Here is a 25,270-nt window from a genome sequence, read left to right on the forward strand (position 1 = left end):
ATGCAGACAGTACGACTACCACTACCACTACCACTACCGCCACTACCACCACCACTACCGCTGTCGTCAGCAGAAACAAAGCTGAGCAATCGATCGATTTCTAATATATACAGTAAAATGTGAATATAGAAACTGGTTAGGGTTAGATGCAGGTGCAGGTCATCCCGGTAGATGGGATGGAAGAGGAAGACGGACATGGAAAAAGGACGTAGATTGAGATGACGGGAGAGTTCAAATAGTCCCGAAAAAAAAAGTCATGGAATGAGATTCCTTCTTTGTCACATTAAATCTTGTAACTAACAGAGCCTGCAAATGGAATTTTTGCAAAGCATAATCGCCACGAGGAGCTGGCGTTGAGAGATCAAGAAAGAAAAAAAAAGGCAAAAGGGATGGCCACGACACCATCCCACGTGGCACGTAAACTTAGGCGGTAAAGAGCTCGTAAGGGTAGAAATGATGTCAATGGAGAGAAATAAGATAGACGAGTATCGTGAAGTAGAAGTAGACGAAAAATCGGGGTATCACATGAACTTTTTATAGATAAAAAAGAGCTAAATGATGAGAAAAAGTGAGCCACCGCTCAAGCGAGTGACTACACTACAAAAATGCGTTCGAGTTTTGTCGACTGTTCATGCCGGAGCTGCTGGCGCTTCCATTTCCGCCTTCACTGCTAGGCGTCTGCGGCTCGACAACGACCTGGTTTCTGATGGACACAATCCACTCGTGTTGCAGGAGCTCGGCTGCGGTTGGCCTCTTCATTGGGTCTCGCTCGAAGCAACGCCGGAGGAAATCGATCCCCAGGTCGCTGAGTTGGTCGCGAGTGGGAAGCTGCGGCTGATTGCCCTGCGCGATGTTGTACATGATCGCCCACTCGTTATCAAGGGACGACCAAGGACGACGACCGGTGGCCATCTCAAGAATGACGCAGCCTAGCGACCAGATATCCACCGCCCCTTGGCGTTCGACCAACTTAGACGCGTCGCCTCGGATCACTTCGGGGGACATGTACATTGGTGTACCCGTCATGGTCTTGTGATGGTTGCGATGTGGTTCCTTAGGTCCCATGATATCCTTATGGCCAACAGCATTGACGAATGCATCCGCATTAGCCACCGTCTTGCCTTGGCGGGCAATGATCTTGGCTGCGCCGAAATCGACGTATTTAATCACCCCATTGTGATCAAGTAGGATGTTTTCGGGCTTGATATCGCGGTGGACGATTCCAGCCTGGTGCAGATATGCAAGACCCTCCAGCAACTGGAGAGCATAGACCATTATGAACGTCTCGTCTTCTATTCGACCGTGTTCAAGCAGACCAGCAAGCGAACCCCCTGAGCAGTATTCCATGAAAATGTAGACCTTGTCGCGATGCACCTCGATGCCATAATAAGACACAATATTAGGGTGGTCAAGTACCTCCAGGACACGCATCTCCTCCTGGATCTGCTGGGCTATGACGGGGATCAACTGCGGATCCTGCAGGCGGATTTCCTTGACGGCCATCAGATAGTTGCTATCCAGATTGATGGCAGCGTACACAGATCCGAATGTCCCACCGCCGATGAATTGGCCTTGTTGCCAGCGCAGGGTGACGTTGGTAGCAGATGACGAGAGGGCGGCCAGGGACCGGTCCGCTTCGTTGGACCCTTCCAAGACCTTGCCCAAAGCCTGGCGCTTCGCGTCCTCTTCGACACGCAATGCTTCAATTTCCGCAATTCGAGCCAGGCGCTGTTCGCGAACCAGCTTCTGTGCTTCCTCGTCGGTGAGAACTCGACCACCTCCAAGCTTTCTGGAACCGCCTCGTGACTCCTCAAGCCGCTGCTTTTCCGCCTGGGCGGCCAGGGACGATCTTGCGCCCATGATATCGAAGTGCGAAATGAGAATCGACATGCATCCGGCCACCTTGACTCTGAGAAGGGCGAACTGATCATCGTCCATTGAGAGGAGATGGTTGCCCGAAGTGATAGCCATGGCAAATTCCAGAGCGGCAACTGCCCACTTGAAAGTTTTACGGTCAGCAGCATCACAATCATCGCAGATGAATGAAACCCATTCGAGAGCCAACTCCACCAACCGAGCGCTGTTCATTGCCCGTCTGTTTGCATCTACGTAGCTGGACGATCGTTTGCCAAATTCGGTTGCGAAGGCGTAACAAGCCTGGATGAGTTCCGTATTCTCCACGCCTTTCTGTTTGAGCTGTTGCCTGATGACGGCAACGCTATCCATAATGGTCATGGACAGCTTGAAGGAGATCTTCTTGATTTTGTTCAATTCCGCGTTGACTCGCCCGAGGTTGGCGCGTTGCTCAATCGCTATGTCGAGATGGAAGTCAGTCAGGTGGGCTAACTCTAGCCGGGCATTAGACAGCCGTTGCTGAGTCCCATCCGCAACCAGTCGGAGCTTTCCAAGCCGGACATCGGTTGGATGTTCTAGTCCGTCCACTTGCATGCTTTTTCCAGCCCATGCGAGTGGCCTCTCAGGGCGAATCACTAGAATATAAGGGCAGTGAGAGGGATCCTTAGGAGCGTCCTCCTCACGGAAAGAGGTTCCGAGAATTGACTGAATATCTGCAGGCTTGTTCCACAGCGCATGATGAGCGATCAGGTACACGCCCTTCTGTCCGATAGAATCATTCGACGTTATAAGGAAATGGTCGGAGATCAACAGGGCCTCAAAGAAATCATCTGCAATCTCTGCTGGTAAGTTATACTCTGTCGCGTTTTCAAACAACTGTCGAAGGAAGCGAGAAAATCGGTACAGCTTCCGTTGCCGGACTCTGGTTGAATCTAGAACACTCTTGTAGCGCTTATCCATGTCCGCAGGGTCTTCATCCGAGCGAGTGGCCAATTCACGTTCGAAGTGGATCATGAGTCGTTGCAGGGACTTCGCAGTGAGAGCACTATAGAGAGAAAAAAAAATCAGCAATGATATATGACTTGATCCGAATCTCAGAATCTTACCTGAACTGCTCAGCAACTTCAATGTCACCGCCCTCCAACTGGCGACCAATTTCATTGGAGAATCCCCACTCCTGTTCCAAGATTTCGGCCTCCTTGAAGGTGTTCTTGTTGGCATTCAATTTCCAATTGAGCAGTCGGAAGTAATACTTCATTGCATCCACCACGACCGAGTCAAAGTTCTCGTCAATGCAGGGAGGAAGGTCCCAACCGGGCTCAGGCTTGGAGATAACCAGATAACGCTGTTTGATGTCCACGGCCACATTCATCAAGATTTGAAATTGTGAGATCATCTGGTCAACCAGGATGGGAGACTGCTGCGCGGGATCTTTCATTTTCTTCGCATATGATAAACGGACACGAATGATCTCCTGGATCAGTCGTGACGGGAAATTGATCAGGGTCAGTAACTCCTCGATGTACGGCGGTAGATGGCGTTTGGAGAATGCCTCCGCATTCTCGATGAGGGTGCTCTTTGCTTTATTGATAACCTCGCCGATCCCGTGGATCATGTTGTGCTCGCCTTGTAATGTCTTCAAGCCGTCTTCCTTCATGATCCGGTCCAAAAACGAACCCTCGTCCGAAAGGTCCGCACCCGTACCGGATTTTTTGACTCTTGGTTTGGTGAAGTCCAGCTCGTCGTTGCCCACCCAGCTTTGAAGGATGGCCAACTCGGTATTGATCAGCAGCGTCGTGTTGTGCCATGCAATTACGGCATCACAACTCTCCTGAAACTCGGGCGAGGCAGCCCTCGGGTTGGCGGCTTCCATTTCCTTCCGGGTCGGATACAGAGACTCGCATTTACTGATCTTGGCCACGATATCCTCGACCTGCTCAGCAGGCGGTTTCCCAATCTCCTTCTCGCCCTTGATTTGGAAATTGATGATGTCCTCGATGATAGGACCGAGACCAGCTCGAGCATCCTCAATGAGTTTCTTCTGTATCGTGATACTCCGGCCGCATGTCCTGGCTTTCACGCCAAGCCAGATCTCGTGGTTCCACGCGCTCGAACGCCTCGACTCGGTTGTCCCGATCAGACGTTGCTTCTCCTGTTTGACAACATCACCCTTCAAGACTGAGGCTAACATCGAATGCCATTCTAGCCGTTCCTGGTTCTTCGGGTTTTTAAGCTCGTCAATCGTCGGCTGATTATCGTTTTCACCCAAAAAGAGCTGGATATCGGGATCATATTGATCGTCTTCGAATGGCACTTCCGATGAGGGCGAAGGGTCGTCCACGTCTGAGTCAATGGCGCTCATTCCTTGAGCATCACCGAATTGTTGGTACCATGTCTGAGGGTTTGCGCGAAGACGCTGTACGTATGCCTTCTCCTGAGCGCGGTACTGGGCATTCGGGTCGCGCCTGGGGCCTCGCTTCGCGGAGGAGGCATGCCGGGGATCATTCTGGATGTTGATATAGTGAGGAGGTCGTCGTTGGGGGGCGTACGTATTCGACGGCGTCCTGGCGGGCCCCGACGGACGCTGCGGCCGGAGTTCTGCTCGATCTGCCACTACACCATCCGTGATAGTCAAATTGTCGAACGGCGCGCTGCCCCCCATGCTGGCCCCGCGAGGTCGCCCTGTTGGGCCACCAGACCATGGCGAAGGATATCCAGCAGCGACATTGTTGATCGAGCTGGCCGGGGCAGGGGAGGAAGCAGGGTTGGCCGGCATGGGCTGGCCCTCGAGCTCACTGCCAAAACCCGGGGCAGACCGCACGGCGTAGGGCGGAGGCAGCTGGTACTCGTCGGATGACCCCGAGCCATCGGAGTCGTTGCTGGCAATGATCTCGGAGGCCTCCATGGCTTGGGATAAGCGTCCGTAGTCAGGTCGAGTAGCCATGGCCGGCGATACGTGGTGGGCTGTTATCAAAGGAGCATCAACGCTGTGGCGGTGCACGGGCGGTAACTTTCCCCGGACGAACTAGCCACATTCGCCAGACTCCACCAAGGCTCAGCACAACAGACTGTGATTCTTCTAAAACTGACGAGGAAAATACTCCTTTTTATGGGTCAATGACAGTAACGGACAGGGAGATGGCGGTGTGAAGGGTGGCCTCGGACAGGATCGCATGCCTGAGGTCCCTGGAATTAATTAACGGTTTCCCAAGCTGGAGCCGGATCAAGGTACGGCCGAGTACAATGTACAGTAAGGTATTCGATCGAACAGCGTAGAAATTCTGTCACACAGGGCAATACGAATGAGAGCTGGTGTTTGCTATGTGCAGAACCAATGAGACTGCTCGATCAAATGATGCGGGGAAATAAATGGAGATGAAGCAATGACTTGCATACTGCAGTATATATTTGAATTATACCGTGATACTCGTGCTTTGGCTCCTTCATCTCAGTGTCTGCCCATGTCACTCCAGGGTAGATACCTATTACTCCTGCGTTTGACTCACGAAGGTCTCAGAACCAAGGAGAGAGTGCATGCTAGAGTTAATGAAGAGAATTCGAGCTGGTGCTCTAGTACTAAGTATTATATGATGCTCTCTGGGCGTTTTGGTGAGCTCTTAAGCTGAAAACAGTCAGGCTCATCGCAGCAGTATCCTTGCATTCTAGTTACACCATGCGTTTGGCGGTTTTGGTTTGCAACAGATTGCTACCACACTGCACTCACATAACTTAGCCCTGCAAGGTGTGTCCTTCTCTCAATTTTCTGAGCGATATACGGAGTAATATACGGAGTATGGTGCATTACTCACGAGAATAGTCTCGATTAATAACAACGTGGGATTCCGGATCTCGTCAGCAGGCGAGATCTGGGCGGACAGACTCGGCTGTTTCTTCCTGTCATCCGCCAAGCCCGCTATCTCGCTCGCCCTAATTATAGTTAGACTCGGCCAATGACAGCGGTCATGCTTATCTTTGCGACTCTCATTCAGAATTAATACTCCAGACTGATCTCCAGAGCCTGCGCTCCTCGATAATTCTGGAACTCTAGATAGGAATATGCCGCGGAGAAGTCTGGGCGACAACTTGACTGTCAAGAAACGGAATTGATGGAGTGCTCCTGCCATAACTGCAACACGAGCTTATCAACGACTGTGGAGCACGGTTTCCCGATCTCTTCCACCTCTGCCACAATTGGGATTGCTATGGGCAGGTTAGAGATCGAGCAGTGTAAGGCTGTAAGCAGCTTGTCTCTCCCATGTGTCCCTATTAAAGACAGCTGAATCACATAATCCTGCGCGCCTGGGAGCATTAATAGCGTTCATATCGTAGTCTAAAAACAGCGAGTGAATCCGTGCCGGTATCACTGGCAACCAGGTGGCTGATAATCATCATATGCGTGAGTTTTGACAAACAGAAAAGGAAAAAGCAAACAATGATAATGGATAACAAGATCCAGGGACAGAGGTAGTAATAAGAATAAATAATGCGTTTGAGGGAAGGAATTGACAGAAGAGAGATGGCGGCCGCTGATTGGCTCTCGCGCAAGAGATAAGGACAAGATAAGAGATCAACCGCAGACCCAGCTCGGGCGAGATTGATGTTGGATGCACAGCCAGGCACCCATCGCCATGACTCGACAATCCCTTGTCAGCTTTCGTTTTCCGTGCTCTCATTCGCCCATTGCTGTCTCATATCTGCGGCTCCTGCCGTCATTCTTCGAGGCCATCCCACCCGGGCAGCTGGACCCTTCGCATGGGTCTCGTGGGATGGAACTTATCCCTGCTCCTGTAGTAAGACGAAGCAGAGTAGGACCCAGGTCCTGGCTTGTCTGGGGCCTGCTGTCTCGAGGGGCATGCTCAATTCCTCTGCGACGTAGCAGTAGCAGTAGCAGAGCGAGTTGTTCGAGGACATGTCAGCTGCAATTAAACAAGGGGAGATCTAGATTGGTAGAGATACTCATAATGGCAGCCGATCTACCGGGCATTATTGGAGACCTTAATGCATGAAATCTCCAGTGCCTGGCCGTCGTAATCTGTAGACTGACTCCACCCCCATCCTGTCGCCGCGACTAATAGCCCTGGTGGCGCTTGGGGGTCACATAGAAAGGAAATTTGGCACGCAACCTAGTGGACACTCTTGCGGGACATCTTGCCAATCTGTTCCAGAGTTAATTCTATTCTCCATTCTCTTGGCGTTGGCTCTATATCCTGTGGATCGATTTCCCTAAGGCTATGCAGGCCCGATTTGTTTCGCATAGGTACCCAAGTTGTCAGCCGCGTTGGATTATATCTATTGACCCTACCGTTCCGTTTGCACCCTTCATTCTTTCACTTTCATTCGAGTAAGAAGCTCTGCATACGTCTTTTGCTCTGGCACTGCATTGTTGTCCCTCCTTCCACCCCTCCAGGTTCGGTGTCTTACACGACGTAGGGGTCGTGATAACCCCTGAGTTGGGATTTCACATCTTCCACGCACTTCGCCAGAGGCCGTCTTGAGTAGAGAAATCAATCATGTCGGACTCGGGCGACTACGTAGTCCTGGTCCCGTACAACGGATCAGCCACCGGGACCGGTGGCGATCCCCTCAACCAGGATCTCAATGTCTTTTACAATGTATGTTCCCCAATTCGGCGCTCCGCAGGCATCTGCCACCGTGGACATCACCGGTGTAGCTGACTGTCGGCATAGGCTGGCGATATTTCGTGGATGATTGTGGCCACCGCTCTGGTCCTGCTCATGATTCCTGGAGTCGGGTAAGTCATAATGCTGCCCCGTTTCCAAACCCTCCAAGTCAAACACTTATCTAACAGAGTCCAGGTTTTTCTACTCCGGTCTCGCTCGTCGCAAGTCCGCTCTGTCCCTCATTTGGCTTTCGATCATGTCTGTCGGCGTCATCTCATTCCAGTGGTTCTTCTGGGGTTACTCCCTGGCCTTTTCGCACACGGCGGGCAAGTACATCGGTGATCTCCGGAACTTTGGATTCAAGGACGTTCTCGCCGCCCCGTCCGTGGGGAGCTCGAAGATCCCAGACCTTTTGTTCGCCATCTACCAGGGCATGTTTGCGGCAATCACGTAAGTTGAGAGAGACAATTGTTCGGGCTCTATAGTCGATTGCTAATCGTTCTTATGAAGGGTCGCTCTGGCTGTCGGCGCCGTCGCTGAACGTGGTCGTATGCTGCCTTGTGTGGTGTTCATGTTCGTGTGGTCGACCATCATCTATGACCCCATCGCCTGCTGGACTTGGAATCCATCTGGTTGGGTGTACAAGCTGGGAGGGCTCGATTTCGCCGGTGGCACTCCTGTCCATATTTCCTCTGGCTCTGCAGCTCTGGCGTATTCCCTCATGCTGGGCAAGCGCCGCGGTCATGGAACCCACGAGCTCAACTATCGCCCGCACAATGTTACCCACGTGGTTATTGGAACTGTGTTCCTCTGGGTGGGATGGTTTGGTTTCAATGCTGGTTCCGCCCTGAGTGCCAACCTCCGTGCGGTCATGGCAGCCGTTGTCACCAACCTGGCAGCTTCTGTCGGCGGGGTGACCTGGTGTCTTCTTGACTACAGGCTCGAGAAGAAATGGTCGACTGTTGGCTTCTGCTCTGGTGTGATTGCTGGCCTTGTTGCGATCACCCCGGGCTCCGGATATGTCCCTGCGTGGGCGGCCGTGATCTTCGGCGTTGTGGGTGGTGCCGCATGCAACTACGCAACCAAGATCAAGCATCTTTTGGGCGTGGACGATGCACTGGATATCTTTGCCGTCCATGCAATTGGTGGTCTTGTTGGTAATCTTCTAACTGGTTTGTTTGCGGCGTAAGTATCTCTGGGTTGACCCTCTCCAACTGCACAGGGTATGGATGGCTGACACTGGAATACAGCGACTACATCGCTCGCCTCGACGGGTCCACAGTGATTCCAGGAGGCTGGATCAACCACAACTATATCCAACTCGGATATCAGCTGGCTGACTCCGTGTCTGGATTCGCGTATTCTTTCGTTGGAAGCTGCATTATTCTTCTGATTATGAACTTCATTCCCGGTCTCAGCCTGCGCGCATCCGAGGAAGATGAGATCATGGGCATCGACGATGCCGAGATTGGTGAATTTGCCGTATGTTTCCCCATCTCTGTGCTGGATCATTGTTTTTGAACAGTGTGGCTGACAGAGTTTGCAGTATGATTACGTTGAGATCGCTCGAGATGTCCTTCCCACTTCTGAAGGTGCTTATTCCTTGGATCGAAGCTCGAAGCATTCCATAAGCTCTGGGACGCAGCAGGCTGAGCCTGTAGAAGCCAAGGCTTAGGTGCGAGAAGCCTTCCTTTCGTTACCTAGATTTCCTATTAAACTCAGGGAATGGTGTGTTTTTGGGGTATGCATCTGCGTTAGAGATGGATAAAGGCATCACATTCAGCTGCACAATCCCCTCTTTTTTTTTTGCTGTTTCTGGTGACGCCTGCTGTTCAGGGACTGTTCATAACATATTTCTGTGATTAAGCTGTGGTTTGTTAGATACCCTAATGGAAAACATGTATTTATAGCACCGAGATACAACTCTGAAAGCGCAGTATTGTGCAATTATATATGTAGTTCGCATACAAGATAGCTCGTGGAATTTGTTTAAGCTGTATGAATATGACACAAGACATCAGACAACGAGAGCGGAGTACAGAACGAAATCATCGTAGAACCCTGGAAGTTTCTAAGAGGCCGAGTTAGGCGTTCTCGGCATGTCCATGGGCGGGAGCTTGGGCGAGCTCCGCCCCTCCAATCGATAGCCAAGCTTGCTGCAGCTGCACCAGGCTACCAGCTCCGGAAGACAACATCTGATATCACCTCTGCACCTTGACCAAAATCATCGCTGTTCCTCTCTTATCCCCGCAATTTCAATCCTGGACTTCTTTTCACGTTGACTTGCAGCCATTGATTGACTCGTACGGAGCTTGTGCGCTTCCCCAGTGATCATGGCGCTGCGGGATCCCGACGACAACGCCGCTGCCACCGCGCCGCCTGCGATCGAGCCAGCGGCAGGATTCCCACGAGACCCTGCTGAGTTCGACAGCGACCCGCGTATCTCGTTCTCGAAGCTCGATAACAAGTTCATCCTGGAGACCGAAGATGGCCAGGAATTCGAGTTTGATACAGCTTTGAAGCGGTGGATTCCGAAGGTGGGTAGTCAGGCGTTTTGCGCAAGACCGCCCCTTTTGCCTGCGGTTTCTTTATCGCAGAGGGCTTGTTTTCAGCACAGTCGAGGCTAATCATGTGCTGCGCGCACCAATGCGCTGGCTGAGATCCTACAGGTCGACGATGCTTTGCTTCAACAACAGCAAGAAGCGTACAAAGTACAAGGCGTGGACGAAAACGAGACGGTCACAAAACAGCAGTTGAGAAAGAAACGAAAGCAGCAGGCGAGCGGAAACGAGGTGAGAGAGAGATAGGCAATAAACCGCTTTCGTGTCCATTTCATTCTAACGCAAATTGCCTCAACGCAGGAGAATGCTCAAAAGCCGAAGAAGCCCCGCGTTAATACCGCAGTCTATGTCACATCGATACCCCTAGACGCGACGTTTGAGGAGATTCGTGATGTATTTTCCAAGTGCGGGGTGATTGCTGAGGAGATCGATAGCGGACGGCCACGAATCAAGATGTACACGGATGAACAGGGCCAATTCAAGGGAGAGGCCTTGGTCGTATATTTCCGACCCGAATCAGTCAACCTCGCGATACAGATGCTGGACGAAACCGATTTCCGGCTGGGTGTTGCCGGACCGCAGGGCCCGATGAGAGTTCAAGCGGCAGATTTTTCGTTCAAGAGTCAACAGGAAGCTCCAGAGAAGCTCAGCGCGATAGATAAGAGAAAGATCATAAAGAAAACCCAGAAGCTAAATAAGTATGTCCCTCAGACATTGATTCGCAGTTTTTTTGAGTGGTACTGAGACGGTCTTTTCAGTAAATTGGCAGATTGGGATGACTACGATCCTTCTGCGGTTTCTGGCACGTCTTCGAGGTGGGAGAAAGTCGTGGTACTCAAGCATATGTTCACGCTGAAAGAGATTGAGGTTCGTATTGCCAATCAGAAGCTGGCCTGGTTGGACCTGGGACTCACACTGGCTGCAGGAGGATCCCGCAGCGATTCTCGATATCAAAGAAGATATCCGAGAGGAATGCTCCAAGCTGGGCGATGTGACCAATGTTGTCCTCTTCGACAAGGAACCCGAAGGCGTGGTTACCGTGAAATTCTCCGACCCCGAGGCGGCAAGACAGTGTGCAAGGGTGGGTATTCCCCGTGATCTAGTGTCGACGACATGTATAGATTACTGTGATGAAGAGACTGACTTTTTTTTTTGTTCAGGTTATGAATGGTCGTTATTTTGCCGGTGCTCAAATCGAAGCGTACGTCGCTGACGGAACGGAACGGTTCAAGAAGACCAACGATAAACGAGCGGCCCTCGAGGATAAAGCGGAAGGAGGCGAGGACGAAGAAAGTCGAAGACTGGACAAGTTTGGATCCTGGCTGGAGAGTTCCAGGGAGAGTGAGAGGATCGTTGAAAGCAGGGCGAAATAGGCGTTGGATCTTTGCGACTTTTTTTTTCTTGTACTTTTATTGGAGGGTATATTTGGCATTGGAGATTCATTGTCCCTATGTGCTGTTCGAGGGATTTACGACCGTGTACGGATTAGGCTACATAATGTTTTCCAAATAATGGTAATAGGGCGGGATGACTGTTGCTCATGGCGCAACGGTCAACTTCTTGGATTACTTCTGCATCCAGTTCTGAGACAGGCTGCATTGAAAGAGCTGTTCGATACGGAGTATTCCGTACAGGAGGGAATGTTTTGATCCAGCGGAGCTTACAGCCATGACTCCAGACTGGCTTAACCGCTCCTGGCTCATTATGTAATTAACTCACGGTCTAAAAAGTTGGGTGTCTGTGGGGCTCGAGGAACAACTGTACAGCCTGTCGTGGCTGTTCTGCATCCAGCTTCGACGATTGCCGGACTGTGGTCGCAATTACTGCGTACTATCAAAACAGCAGTTTCTCTGCTTGATGAATACGTGCTCGTAGACATTCGTATTCGAGAAGAAAAAAACCACAGGGCCTGCTGCTTAAGCTCCGTGCCTGGGCCGGTCCCGTGACGGGCAACCAGAGCCAGGGAAAGGCGCCATACCGCATTGGGCTGGGCCGGGGCCCCTATCGCGGGACGGCGTGGACGCTGCTGGCGGCGCACAACACAGGAGGCGCCAGACGCCAACAGACGCCCTGTCTCCTGCTCCTGACCGCTCAACCCAACTTCTTCCCATCCTCCTCCTCGCCCTCAACACCTTCTCTCTCTCCGTGGCCTCTGTCTGCCGTTCACCCTTCCTCTCCTCCTGCTCCAGACCTCCTATCCAGCCTAATTCCATCCACCTCCTGCCACCATGCGTGAGATCGTACGTTTGTTGACCCCCCGACGCGTCTCGGGCACCAATTCTCTGGGCCCCTGATCGTTTACCCCCCACCTGTTTTGTGACCATGCAGCCCTGCTAACACGGCCTTTCTTCTGCTCAACAGGTTCACCTCCAGACCGGCCAGTGCGTAAGTGCGACCTCGTCGATAAACTGAAGATTCCATTCTCCGTTTTTATGGGCGTATACTAAAAGACGGTGCTTCCCCTCAGGGTAACCAAATCGGTGCCGCTTTCTGGTAAGTCGACAAGCTCGTGTGGCCTCGCGTTCGAGTTGAATAGGACGCCGACCTTTTCCCAGGCAAACCATCTCTGGCGAGCATGGCCTTGACGGCTCCGGAGTGTGAGTGTTGTTCGTGATTTCGGGAGAAAAGGACTCCCATCCTGACTGATTTTGGCACAGCTACAATGGCTCCTCTGACCTTCAGCTGGAGCGTATGAACGTCTACTTCAACGAGGTTGGTGAGACCTGTCTGACGAACGATCTAAATCACTGAACCATGAAGCAGGCCAGCGGTAACAAGTATGTGCCTCGTGCCGTCCTGGTCGACCTGGAGCCCGGTACCATGGACGCCGTCCGTGCCGGTCCTTTCGGCCAGCTTTTCCGCCCCGACAACTTCGTCTTCGGTCAGTCCGGTGCTGGTAACAACTGGGCCAAGGGTCACTACACCGAGGGTGCCGAACTTGTCGACCAGGTCATTGATGTCGTCCGTCGTGAGGCTGAGGCCTGTGACTGCCTCCAGGGCTTCCAGATCACCCACTCCCTCGGTGGTGGTACCGGTGCCGGTATGGGTACCCTCCTGATCTCCAAGATCCGTGAGGAGTTCCCGGACCGCATGATGGCCACCTTCTCCGTCGTGCCGTCTCCCAAGGTGTCCGACACTGTCGTTGAGCCCTACAACGCCACTCTGTCCGTTCACCAGCTTGTTGAGCACTCTGACGAGACCTTCTGCATTGACAACGAGGTGGGCAATTTCAACTAGAAAAAAAAGGCTGAATCGTGTGCTAACGGATATAGGCCCTGTACGACATCTGCATGCGCACTCTGAAGCTGTCCAACCCCTCTTACGGTGACCTGAACCACCTGGTCTCAGCCGTCATGTCCGGTGTCACCACCTGTCTGCGTTTCCCTGGCCAGCTGAACTCTGACCTGCGCAAGCTGGCTGTCAACATGGTTCCTTTCCCTCGTCTGCACTTCTTCATGGTCGGTTTCGCTCCTCTGACCAGCCGTGGTGCCCACTCGTTCCGTGCCGTCACTGTTCCCGAGTTGACCCAGCAGATGTACGACCCGAAGAACATGATGGCCGCCTCGGACTTCCGTAACGGCCGCTACCTGACCTGCTCTGCCATCTTGTAAGCCACCCCTTGATCCCGTCAATCTATACTGCAGTACGACAGTACTAACTGCTACCAGCCGTGGCAAGGTCTCCATGAAGGAGGTCGAGGACCAGATGCGCAACGTGCAGAACAAGAACAGCAGCTACTTCGTTGAGTGGATTCCCAACAACGTGCAGACTGCTCTCTGCTCCATTCCTCCTCGTGGTCTCAAGATGTCGTCGACCTTCGTCGGCAACTCCACCGCGATCCAGGAGCTGTTCAAGCGTGTCGGTGACCAGTTCACTGCCATGTTCCGTCGCAAGGCTTTCTTGCACTGGTACACTGGCGAGGGTATGGACGAGATGGAGTTCACTGAGGCTGAGAGCAACATGAACGACCTCGTCTCCGAGTACCAGCAGTACCAGGATGCCTCCATCTCGGAGGGCGAGGAGGAATACGCTGAGGAGGAGCCCGTTGAGGGTGAGGAGTAAACTGGCCCTCGGGCTTAATGACTTGGCGGTTCCGCTCGCAATAATACCCTCTTGCAGCCATTTTGTGTTCCACATTCTCTTCGGTTTTGATTGTCTGTCGATCTGATCTAAATCAGGCAATCAACCCTTGACTCGACGAGCGTTTTTTATTACTTTTCTTGTTAAAAGTTGAACCTTGCCGGATGTTATCCGCTTACCCATTCAGCTAGCTAGCTGTTACTAAATATGAACATAATACAAGTTATACCATAACGTAGTACATTAAGAGGGTAGATATTAATAATATCAGTCTCCAGTCTTTCCAGTTTATGTAATTTCCTGCATCAGTTTCGCTGTCGTGCTCTAGTGATAGAAATGGAACGTGTGTGCGTCTACGTATGAAAGATATCAGGAGTATATCATGTGCCGATATGCGTTGCGTGTGCTGTCCAACAGGTCAGGGTGGTTAATTCATAATCAATTAAGGATGAAACGGACACCCCCCCGTCCTCTCCTTCCTCAGCATCTCCTTCTGTCTGTCCATATATTCCTTCCCCCTCCCTGCAAACGCCTTGGGCCCTACATCGGCAATGTCATACCCCCTCGGGTAGTACTTATCCCCCTCGTCGCCCGGGACAGGAAGCCCCAGGAGGCGCGTCAGCCACGCCGTGGGACTGAGCCAGCGGTTCCAGACCGTGGGCTTGACGTAGTACGGCGCCGCGTCCCATTTCGTCACGTAGAAGGTTCCTGTCTGCGGGTCGGGTTTCTCGGTGAGGACCGTCGAGCGGAGGAAGTATGGTCGGGGGAGGGCCAGGTACCGGAGGAGGAATTTGCGGAGTTGCAGCAGGGAGGAGAAGATTGTTGCGTAGAGGGGCGGTGGGGGGTCGTATCTTCGTCAATTCTTTAGCCTTGAAGATTATATGTCGACTGATTGATGGATCGATCGACTGATTGAAGGCTCACTTACAGCATCGCTCGACGCAGCCGATCGTCCATCATATACGGGACGAATTTCAACCCGACATGCTTGAGTGGCTCAGGGAGCATGTACGTCAAGATAGCCGTCGTCCGGTCGGCCGTCTCTCTGTTCTTCTGATCCGGCACCATGGCCCTGGCCTCGTACGCCTGACTCCAGGCCGAAATCTCATCCAGCCAATGCAGGCCGTCCCTGAAACCACCATTCTGGAAGGACGGCAGAGGCTCGTAGCTGACGCCCATGGCGTCGCCGACGCTCTTCCAGAACGTGCCCAGGGCGCATTTCTCCAGCTCCGTGAGTTTCCGCCACTCGTACGTGTCGATGAACCGGATCGGCTCCGTCGCGAAGAGGCTCAGCGTGTACAGCATGTCCTCCTCGCGGATCGCCCCCGAGGACCGGTAGCCGCTATGGATGTAGTTTGTCCGCGCGATTGCTGCCTGGGCCCGCTCCGACGAGGGCTCCCATGTGACGAACTCGGTGACCAGCAGCGACGTGTCGGAATACCGCTTGAAGGCGGTGCGCGGGTCGGAGAATTGGGAGGTTTTCGTCAGGGTATGCGATATGGTTGGGATGCCGTATGTCTGTCAGAATGTCAGTGGCAGATCAAGCAATGGTCATATAATGGCAATGGCAATTCCATCATTCCTCCTGATCAGTTACTACCTACCCTGAAGAGCGCAAACTGCAGCGCCTTGACGTACATGAACGGAAACTCCAACTGCGCAATGACCTTCTGGATCTCCCACGCATCGCGATCCGTCATCCGGGAAAAAGACTCCCGTGTCGAGTACTGCGAGTACTGTTGCTGGAGCTTCCTCACGCGGCGGAAGCGGAGTAACGAGGTGAGAACGGGATACGCGGCCAGGACTGGCAGGACGACGTAGGTGAGGATCTGCCGGAGAGAGGCATGGTCGAGAAGTATCCTGTCCACTGGATATTGGTGTAGACTGGATGAGTGCTTGCTGAGGTAGTTGATTGCCGTCGTTATGTTTTCCATTGTTCTTGTGATGCTGTGGATGATGTCGAGGTACACCGTACAGTACTCTGTACAGTGACCTCCGTGTAGAGTACAAAAGAGAAAAAAGACAGCGCGGGGTAAGCAGGTAGATAGATAGGTAGGAAGGAGTTATTATATGCTTTAAACGCAAGGACCTCGTATTGGTCCTGCAGTAATGTTCACGAGGTTCCCATGTCGTGCATGTTTATGTAAAAAAAGTCCCAAATAAACAGATCATCTGACTGTGGTGAGAACTTTAAGTGGACCAACCTTATTATTAACCTTGGGGATTGAAAGGTCTGTCATTTATTTTTTTTCTTTTTAAACTCTGCTGGATTTAAAGTGTATGTACAGTACACATTAATAATTATTATTACTTTACAATATAATACCACTATTGCTTCTTAACAGACGGGTTTACAGGACTTCGTACTCAGTCTCCGTGCGTAGGAACTATCGATTTAACTACCGACACTAGGAATTTAAGGTTAGGACGGGCCTGCCGCTGTCTTCCTCCATCTCCACTCTACTCTGTATGTGCTCCGTACTAGTGTTAACAAAAGCTAGCACTGTTGAAAAAGAAAAAAAAAGAGTATAATGCTGTATGATTATTCCAAACAGGATATGCCTGTTTTATTATTAAATGCTACTGATGTTTGCCGTAGCTTTTGAAAATGGGTACGTACAGTACAGTACAAAGTGTCGGTACTTTGTCCCACAATGCCCACCCACATTGTGGAGTTTTTTTTTCCTGGATCTGGTTACATATGATCAGGCAGTGGACTCGACGTGGCTACCTGAACGTGAATGGGAGACACATTCCCAATTGATCGATAAATACAACAGGCTGGTCACAAAGCATACTCGCACGTGATGTGATCTGCCAATCATATGACTGTTGACCTCGATTTAGTACGAACTTCAACATTACTGCATCTGCTATTGCAATCAAAATAACGTGAAAAGAACTTCGAAACCACTGACAAAATAGGAGAAAGGAAAAAGAAAAAAGAAAAATCAGAAAAAAAAGTCTTCATTAACGGCCTATTTTCCACAGCTCCAACACCCTCAGTGGTGGATACGCAAAGAACGTAAACCCGATGCCCAGATAGATCCCAAGGTCACAGCCCCCCGCGATGGCTCGGGCAATTGGTCCGATATAATATACTTGCGACTGTACCGAAATTGTTACCGTCAGTTGATACTCCATGTTTGCTGGAGAATCAGAACTCACCATCCCGATAATGGCGCCGACCCAACCGATCACAAACGCCGTGAACGCAGCGATCCCCAGCGGGAGTTTCTTCCGGTCATGCCATACCTCCCAGTCATACGGCTTGCCGCGCCGGAAGATAAGGTCCTCCTCGAGCATGATCGTCAGCCAGATGACGATCCAGTACCCCATCAGCGGTAAGAAGTTCTCGAAGATGTCGAAGAGATAGTTCCGGCCGCCCAGGGCGCAGGCCGTGTAGATGATCACGCACACGATCGTCCAGATGGAGCGAGGGACCAAGAGACCATATCGTCCCAGGATCTGGAAGGCCAGAGCCGCCGAGTACGTGCCGGGGATGTTGTTGGCAATCACCCCCAGAGCGGCGACCACCGCGCAGAATTTCCCAAAGCTGTTGACCGGAAGATAGGTCGCCTCCAGCAGGTTCCCTGGCGTGTTGTTGTATGCATCTTGCCATTCAGGCACAGATTGGATAGCGGACCCGACCCCGACGCCGAGCAGCAGGGTCACAGCAATAGCGAGACCCAAGCCAACAAAAGACATCAGGAAGATCTTCCAGCGCGGCGAGTTGGCCGGGTAGTAGACATAGTAGTCCGCTCCGGCCGGCGCCCAGGCAATGGCACAAGAGATGGCCAGAGAGAAGAAAGACAGACGATTGGCGTTGATCGTTTCAGCTGAGCCGATAGATTGGCTGTTCACGTCGAATTTGGGGCCTGCCGTTCCGGCCATAACGGCGAGGACGATTGCCTGCGGGAGCCACGAGTATCTAGGACAGCTCTATTAATTCCAGCTCGACTCCAGGATCACCAGTTGAATCACCCACCGTTCGTAGGTCTGAAACACGCGCATGCCAAACGTGGCGACCAGCCACGAGACGATAGCCACGACGATGATCCCGACGATGACCGTCATGCGGCCGTCAGACACGAAGAGAGGATCTGGCCTCCGATGACGCAGTCGATCATGCCGTAGCCCAGCATGATGACCATGTTGAGCAGGCAGCAGATCCGGCTGGGATAGTAGCCCATGAAATATCTCGCGACGATCTATCAAGAACGTGAGCGCAACAATTAGACAGAAAGAGAGCCGAGTCATTTCATACCAGCGTTCGATTCCCACTCCTCGGACCCCAAGTTCCCACATACGCAACTCCGACACAGCCCAAAAGCCCGCCAAAGACTGCGCAGAGCGCCGCGTCCGTGAACCCCAGGCCATAGGCGACCGGGCCCAGAACGCCGATGAGCGTATTGTTGGCCGTGAGGTTAGCGCTCAGCCAGAGCAGGAGCATCTGGACAAACGAGCCCTCGTAGCGTTCGTCCGGCGGAACGCGCTCGATACCGCGGGATTCGATGCCCGTGATGGATTCCAGGTGGTTGAGCCATTGACTAAGAGACGAGAATTTCGAGATCATCGTCGAGGACGAGCCGATCTCTTCTTCTTACTCTCGCTTTAGTAGGTCTGGATCCGGGGTTTCATCGTTGACCGTCTTCTGTCCCTCCGCCGAGGAGGATAGGGATTTTTCTAGATCTTTGTCCATGTGGAATCTCGTGAAGTGAACCTTTGCCGTCAAGTTCGAATCAAGTTCGAATCAAGTGGAGGAGCAAGCAGCGTGATTTTTTTTCTCCCTTTAGACCTTGATAGCTGTTACGGCCTGTCGCGACCGTGGCAGGTAGGCAGGAAAGACGGAAGCAAGGAGGCAGGCCGACTGCACCGTAACATTAATCAATCGCAATCCAACTCCGAAAAGGAAAAATAAAACGAAAAAGAGAGAGAATCATAAAATTTCTCTCTCTCTTCTTTTTTTTTTCTGATAAACGGCGGCCAGTCCATGCTTTTATCATTCTTCAACACAAAAGCATAGGCAGGGATATCAAGGGGGTTTGTCCATAGCCCTCGTCCCGTCTGACAAGCAATCAACTAATCAATCGATCTACATGCATATCTACCTGTCCGCGTCAGTCAGCCAGTCAGTCAATCACGTCCTCTATAGATAACCTACAGAGTGAGTTACGGGGACCGAACCAAGCTGATTCGGTTGCTATTATAGCGCCACTAGATAACTAAGTTACCTATCTACTATGTAGTACTTCCTGTCGAGAGCAGTCGATCTGGCGAGCTCGCTCACCCCACTATTGATTGATGGATATTGACATGGCTTGATTTGACTCGACGTGTTTAAACGCTTAAATTGACCCTATAAAGAAAGCCGTGCATTACATCAGATATATAAATACCAGTAATATCAGTACTTTACTGGGTTTAGTGATTGATTGACGTTGATACTAATAATGCTGATAATGATGCTGATAAGCAACCCCAACCCTTGGATATGTAGTGTACTGTACTGACATAATTAACTACATTCGAATCCTCTTGAAAGCTTTGCCCTATTATTTATTGCCTGTAGCCTTCTCCTCCTCCTCCTCCTCCTCCTCCTCCTCTTATTTCTTTCATCCGATAAGGTAAATAGAACTACTAGTATTATTTTTACTCCATGTATCCGGCAGGACGGAGGAGAAAATGATGTCCAGCTCCAGCTCCAGCTCCACCAGGGATGGGTGAATACGACTAGGTAGTCAATCAATCAAGATCAACTAACCAACCAACTAGCTAGCTACCTAGCCACCTACTCGCATCCTACTTACCTAGTATATTCTTTGCCCAGGTTGTATAATTTCCATTTTTGGAAATCGAGCGCATTCCCTCAGCAGCGGCAGGACATCTTAATTAAAGCTTCAGTTCCTTTTTGTTTTTTTTTCGTTCTTCGTGCTTTATTCATGACAATCATTATTATTATTATATTATATTATTTAGATTATCATCATCATCATTATATTACTATTTGACCAGTTAACTATCTGAATGCAATGCATGCATGACAAGACTGAACGATCATTCGTCTTAAGCAGATGCTTATTATTTATTGACTTATTGACTGACTCCTGCACTACTCTCACAAGCAACCACAACTCAATTTCTATAACTTTTCTAGGTATCTGCAAAACCGACATACTCACACAAGCGCCGCCATGGACCCAATGCCACATTGTACCGAAAAGTCCCCTGGAATGGCTGCATGAACACAACAACAGAAACAAATGAGACAGGCCAAGGCCAAAAGAAAGAAAAGGATATGAGATAAAAAACACGAGGGGGGTATGTATGTGCAAGTTATTGTAAGAATGTACAAACAAATCAACAATGCCCGCTTGCGAAATAAGATCCGGAAACAAAAGAAACCGCCATAAAGCATGAAGATGCAAACGGCAAACGGCCAGACTTCGCCGAAGAATGATAGATGTGATGATTCCTTTGCGATGTGCCCCGTAAACACCGAAACAAAACCTCTATAAACTGATCAAACCACACTCTAGACGCCATGACAAACAAACGAAAGGATGCATAACTGCCAAAAATACAACAGACCCAACTGGATACGCGGACTCGGAATGTAGAAATGGAAAGTACAACGAGGGTAGCAAATCTATCCGACGCTGAAACGTATGTATGTGTGCAGCTCACTGCTGAGACTGGCTGCGGCTGGTGTTCGATCGCGAGCGTCTCGAAGTCGAACGCCGCCCACGGCTAGGCGTGCGATCCGGAGGGGCGTACTCGAAAACAGGGACAAGGTCCGGATTCTGGCTGGGTGGCGTGCTTGACGAGAGGTCGTAATCCCCGATTATAGGGTCGTCAGCACTTGTGTCCGGATGGATCTCAATCCCCTGTTGCTGATCCAATCCGGAATGCGGACTGTTGCGCGAAAAATTCCACGAATCCGAGTCGCCGGGGTTCCTTTCGATAGGTGACCATCCGGCCACGCTGCCTGCAATCACGCCCGCCATGGCGGCAGCGGGACCAAACGCAGAATTGGAGCGAGATCGGGTCCGCATTCTCGAACGCCGCGAATCCGGAGTAGCAGGCGGAGGCGACGAAGCATCGTTGTCTCCAACCGGCGTTGGCGGAATGGAGTTATCCCGGGAGCGTGAGCCACTGCGCGATCGAGGAAGCAAAGTCTCAGGGTGCTGCAGCTTGTGTCGGATGTTCTTGAGGCGCCCGCCACGGACCGTCTTGAGGAAGGCGAGCTCATCCCGAATTTGCTCGAGAGCCGGATTCCACTCGAACCGCCGATCCTCGTCCGAGACCAGAACCTGAGGACGCTGTTTCTTGCGATTCCAGAACGACGGTATCAGTCGACGAATGAACTCATCCGGGATCAGACGGATAATGACGGCGACAGGAACGGATATGGCTCCAAGGACGAGCGAGTAACCCCACTGGGGTCCGTTCAGTCGGTGGACTGAAAAGGCCTGCCCCCCAATAAAGATAATCATCACCTGTCCCGCAATGATAATGAGCTGGATTCCGAGGAACCATTTGTTGCGGAACATTCCCTCAAAGATGTTGAAACGGTTGTCAAGACGGCGGCAACTGTTGAAAGTCAGCAACTGGTTTGATTTGTCAGTCCGAGGGATACTGACTTGTACTGATTGAAGACCTGCATCCACACAAAGGTATTAAAGACAACAGTCTTCAGTTCTTCCATTTCTTCCTTGGTTGAGTAGTTGAAGATACTCATTCCCGCAAAGTTCAGGACCAACGTAACAACCAGCTGATAGATCGATTGTCCGATGATCATTTTCCACATGGTCAATGTAATCAAAGGGGCAGATTTCGGTTCTGGTGAACGGTCGAGGATATGAGCTGGAGGAGGATCCGTTGCTGAAGTAAAACGACTAAGTCAGAACCAATCTCGCCAGAACTTGTAAGGGGAACGATCCATACCTAAAGCCAGAGCAGCAAAAGTGTCCATAATGAGGTTAACCCATAACAGCTGCACAGCCGTGAGAACGGAGCTCTCATCCCCGCTGGCAACGGCGGATACAAAAGTCAGAACAACAGCAGTGATGTTGACCGTGATTTGGAACTACAATGGAGTTAGCGGGTACAACGTACTGGAGCGCTAGTCAGACTGACCTGCAAGAACTTCTTCACCGCGTCATTGACCGTCCGACCCCAGGCGATCGCCTTAACAATGGACGTGAAGTTATCATCCATCAGAATGATATCGGAGGCCTCCTTGGCGACCTCGGTTCCAGAGATTCCCATTGAGAAACCCACATCCGCTGTCTTGAGCGCCGCAGCATCGTTTGTCCCGTCACCAGTGACCGCGACCGTTTCACCCAACTTCTTGAGCTGAGCAACAAGGATCTTCTTATCCTCCGGACTAGACCGCGCCAGAACCTGGAGCCTGGGGATGATCTGGTTCATTTTCTTCGAACTCAATTGCCGGAATTTTGGACCTTCCATAGCAACGCCTCCGGGGGTGAAAATCCCACACTCCTGGGCAATGGCCTTTGCAGTCAGAATATTGTCACCTGTGACCATTCTCACAAATACTCCCGCGCGCTGACACTGGTGGACCGAGTCGGTCACACCGGGTCGCAAAGGATCCTGGATGCCAACAACGGCAAGAAACACCATGTCCTTAAAGATAGCATCAAATACTGCCAGCTTTCGATCCTCTTCCTGTGTAGGCGCGCCACGTGGTGGCCACTGTTCGAAATCTCGATACAGTAGAGCAATCGTTCGGAGAGAGCGGGACGCGTAGTCGGTCACTATGCTTTCAAGGGTCGAACGTTGCTTATCCGTGATAGGTGTCTCTGTCAGACCCTTCTTCGGATCGCTGACCATCCGGGTCGATTTTGAGATGAGAATTTCCGACGCGCCCTTGACGAGCATTCGATAATGTCCGTTCTGCAGTTTGATCACGACGGCCATGCACTTGCGGCTGGAATCAAACGGAACCATCTGTACCATGTCCGCGTTGGATCGTTCTTCACTAACTGAACCCAGAGCCAAATGATCTCGAGCAAAGGTCAGCAGGGCAGTCTCCGTCTTCGACCCGATGAACGTCGGGGTGCCGTTTTCTTCTCCCTCAAAGGCCGTAGAGTTTAAGACAATCGACTGCACGAGGACTTCTTTGACTGGCGGTGACAGACTCCCGACAAATTCGGACGGAGATACGTCGTCAAGAGGAGCCTCAGAACCTCCCTGGTTCTCCGATTGCGACGAGTTCGTAGACTGCTTGTCCCCGAATCTAAAAGATGGCCCCAAGGCACCAGCCACCACTGTCATTTTATTCTGTGTAAGTGTTCCTGTCTTGTCCGAACAGATCGTGGTCGCATTGCCCATTGTTTCGCAAGCCCGCAACAGTCGTACCAGGTTGTTATCTTTCAGCATCCTCGTTGTAGCAAAGGCGAGAGCAAGGGTGACAGCCAAGGGTAATCCCTCGGGAACAGCGACAACGATGATCGTGACAGAAACAATGAAAATCTGGAGGAAGGCCTGACCCTTTTCTGAGGCACTACCGTAGTCTTTGAGCTGCACACAAAACTTGATGAAGAGCACGATGAACAACAAGAGCCCAGAGGCCAAACCCAACTTGGCAATATACTCGGCGAGCACGTTCAGTTTCGACTGCAGTGGCGTTGTCTGACCTTCGTCCTGGAGAGACATCAGAGTTTTCCCATATATCGAGTTCGGTCCAGTAGCGGTGACCAGGAATTTTCCCACGCCTTCCGAGACTTTCGCTCCGGAAACGATGAAGGGATCGAGTTTCGAAAGATTCTCGTGGTTTTCGATCGCGCGGTAGACATCGTCACCGGCCTGTTTGCGCAACAGGTCGGATTCTCCAGTCGTGGCAGATTCATCGCACTTCACATTGTGACCTTCGATCAAGATCCCGTCCACAGGCACCAGATCTCCCGGCTCCAGGTGCATCACATCGCCAACGAGGACGTCGTAGACTGAAATCTCCACCGTCTTCCCCGACCGAACGACCTTGACGAGTCGATCCTCCTTCTTCTTGTTCAATTTGACAAACTGGCGTTCCTTCTGCCAGTCGTTGGCGGCTCCGACAATGACAACAATCAATATCGCCACGATGATTGCGACTCCCTCCACCCATTGAACTCTCGCTTCGCCGTCTGTAGCCGTAACGGATTGGTAGATTCCAAGAGCAAGGGAGATTACCGCGGCAACCGTCAGTAAAATCAGCACCTTGTCGTTATACGCGATCCAGGCCAGCTCCCAGATGGACTTAATTTTCTTCGTAGGAAGTCGATTGGTGCCAAAAACGCGTTTGCGGTCCGCGAAAGCGTCCTCGCTCTGACTGCTCTTCGTTGCGCTCGATCCCATCGTGTTAGTTCGCGAAGCGGGCTTGGGTGGCCGATCTCCAGCATTAGTCGCCCTCACGGCCTCCTCGAAGCTGACGGTCCCATCCAGATAGGTCTCGTCGACGCTCAGACCAGTACGTCGGTCCGTTCTGAGTCCCTTTTCCAGCCCCGAAAGACCACCCAGGGCGTGGAAAGCTCCTAGGTTCTTGGGGTTCAACAATTTGTTCAGATGACCGGGCGAGAAGGCGAATTTGTTGTTCTCCACTTGGAAGTCTTGCTCAGTCCCTGGGTCCGGCCTCAGAGCTTCTTCATCGTTGATGACGTAGCTGTTTCCTCGGCTCAGGTCCCCCGAGGCACGCTCGGTGGGAGAGTTGGTGGATTGGACGTAGGTGTCTCCTCCGAGAGAGCCATAATGGCTAGCAGTGCTTTCTGACTCCAAGGAATTCCCGCGAGACCTTGTCCCTGGCACGGACAGGAAATTGGAATTGGATTCGCCCAACCTCAACGTGGGAGACGACACATTATGTGGAGACGTCGGGCGACTTTCTCGATCTCGCCATTCGGAGGAATGAGTGGAGCGGGCATCGGTAGGGGAGACGCTCGAGCTCGTAGATAGGCCCCTACTCTCTAAGTCTGAATTCTCGCGAGAACCTAGCGAAGGAGCTTGGAGATGACCAGCCGGACTGTTCTGCTGGCGGGAAGACGTGTCCACCGGGCTCACCGCAGATGTGTCAATCGTGATGGTTGGAGCTCGTTCACGGCGCAGGGGGTTGGAATGCCTTGGATTCTCCCCATCGCCAGTAGACCCCGACAT

General features: G+C 51.7%; 7 protein-coding genes across 7 annotated transcripts; 3 read left to right on the plus strand and 4 right to left on the minus strand.

Moving 5' to 3' along the window:
- Nucleotides 1-597: 597 nt before the first annotated feature.
- Nucleotides 598-4,798, minus strand: T310_3507 (Mitogen-activated protein kinase kinase kinase; the record flags this gene model as incomplete). Its single annotated transcript, XM_013473586.1, has 2 exons — nt 598-2,899; nt 2,961-4,798. 2 exons carry the CDS (start codon nt 4,796-4,798, stop codon nt 598-600), a joined length of 4,140 nt encoding a protein of 1,379 aa, XP_013329040.1.
- Nucleotides 4,799-7,364: 2,566 nt separating this feature from the next.
- On the plus strand, nt 7,365-9,150 carry T310_3508 (Ammonium transporter (Mep2); the record flags this gene model as incomplete). Its single annotated transcript, XM_013473587.1, has 6 exons — nt 7,365-7,466; nt 7,542-7,606; nt 7,671-7,925; nt 7,986-8,660; nt 8,726-8,957; nt 9,022-9,150. The coding sequence occupies 6 exons, from the start codon at nt 7,365-7,367 to the stop codon at nt 9,148-9,150; spliced, it is 1,458 nt and encodes a 485-aa protein (XP_013329041.1).
- Nucleotides 9,151-9,808: 658 nt separating this feature from the next.
- Nucleotides 9,809-11,409, plus strand: T310_3509 (Nuclear mRNA splicing factor-associated protein; the record flags this gene model as incomplete). The annotated part of the gene is made up of 6 exons (XM_013473588.1): nt 9,809-10,012; nt 10,145-10,267; nt 10,337-10,734; nt 10,795-10,903; nt 10,962-11,117; nt 11,197-11,409. 6 exons carry the CDS (start codon nt 9,809-9,811, stop codon nt 11,407-11,409), a joined length of 1,203 nt encoding a protein of 400 aa, XP_013329042.1.
- Nucleotides 11,410-12,264: 855 nt separating this feature from the next.
- T310_3510 (beta-tubulin) lies at nt 12,265-14,098 on the plus strand (the record flags this gene model as incomplete). The annotated part of the gene is made up of 8 exons (XM_013473589.1): nt 12,265-12,276; nt 12,398-12,421; nt 12,504-12,529; nt 12,592-12,633; nt 12,694-12,748; nt 12,800-13,255; nt 13,309-13,643; nt 13,705-14,098. 8 exons carry the CDS (start codon nt 12,265-12,267, stop codon nt 14,096-14,098), a joined length of 1,344 nt encoding a protein of 447 aa, XP_013329043.1.
- A 460-nt stretch (nt 14,099-14,558) lies between these two features.
- Nucleotides 14,559-16,050, minus strand: T310_3511 (uncharacterized protein; the record flags this gene model as incomplete). The annotated part of the gene is made up of 3 exons (XM_013473590.1): nt 14,559-14,967; nt 15,045-15,634; nt 15,721-16,050. 3 exons carry the CDS (start codon nt 16,048-16,050, stop codon nt 14,559-14,561), a joined length of 1,329 nt encoding a protein of 442 aa, XP_013329044.1.
- A 1,036-nt stretch (nt 16,051-17,086) lies between these two features.
- T310_3512 (uncharacterized protein) lies at nt 17,087-18,818 on the minus strand (the record flags this gene model as incomplete). Its single annotated transcript, XM_013473591.1, has 4 exons — nt 17,087-18,047; nt 18,105-18,327; nt 18,401-18,666; nt 18,724-18,818. 4 exons carry the CDS (start codon nt 18,816-18,818, stop codon nt 17,087-17,089), a joined length of 1,545 nt encoding a protein of 514 aa, XP_013329045.1.
- A 1,981-nt stretch (nt 18,819-20,799) lies between these two features.
- On the minus strand, nt 20,800-25,270 carry T310_3513 (Calcium-transporting ATPase; the record flags this gene model as incomplete). Its single annotated transcript, XM_013473592.1, has 4 exons — nt 20,800-21,709; nt 21,760-22,000; nt 22,064-22,205; nt 22,235-25,270. The coding sequence occupies 4 exons, from the start codon at nt 25,268-25,270 to the stop codon at nt 20,800-20,802; spliced, it is 4,329 nt and encodes a 1,442-aa protein (XP_013329046.1).

The sequence above is a fragment of the Rasamsonia emersonii genome (genome assembly GCF_000968595.1).
Source record: "Rasamsonia emersonii CBS 393.64 chromosome Unknown ctg1118621760072, whole genome shotgun sequence".
In the NCBI taxonomy this organism is placed as follows: domain Eukaryota; kingdom Fungi; phylum Ascomycota; class Eurotiomycetes; order Eurotiales; family Trichocomaceae; genus Rasamsonia; species Rasamsonia emersonii.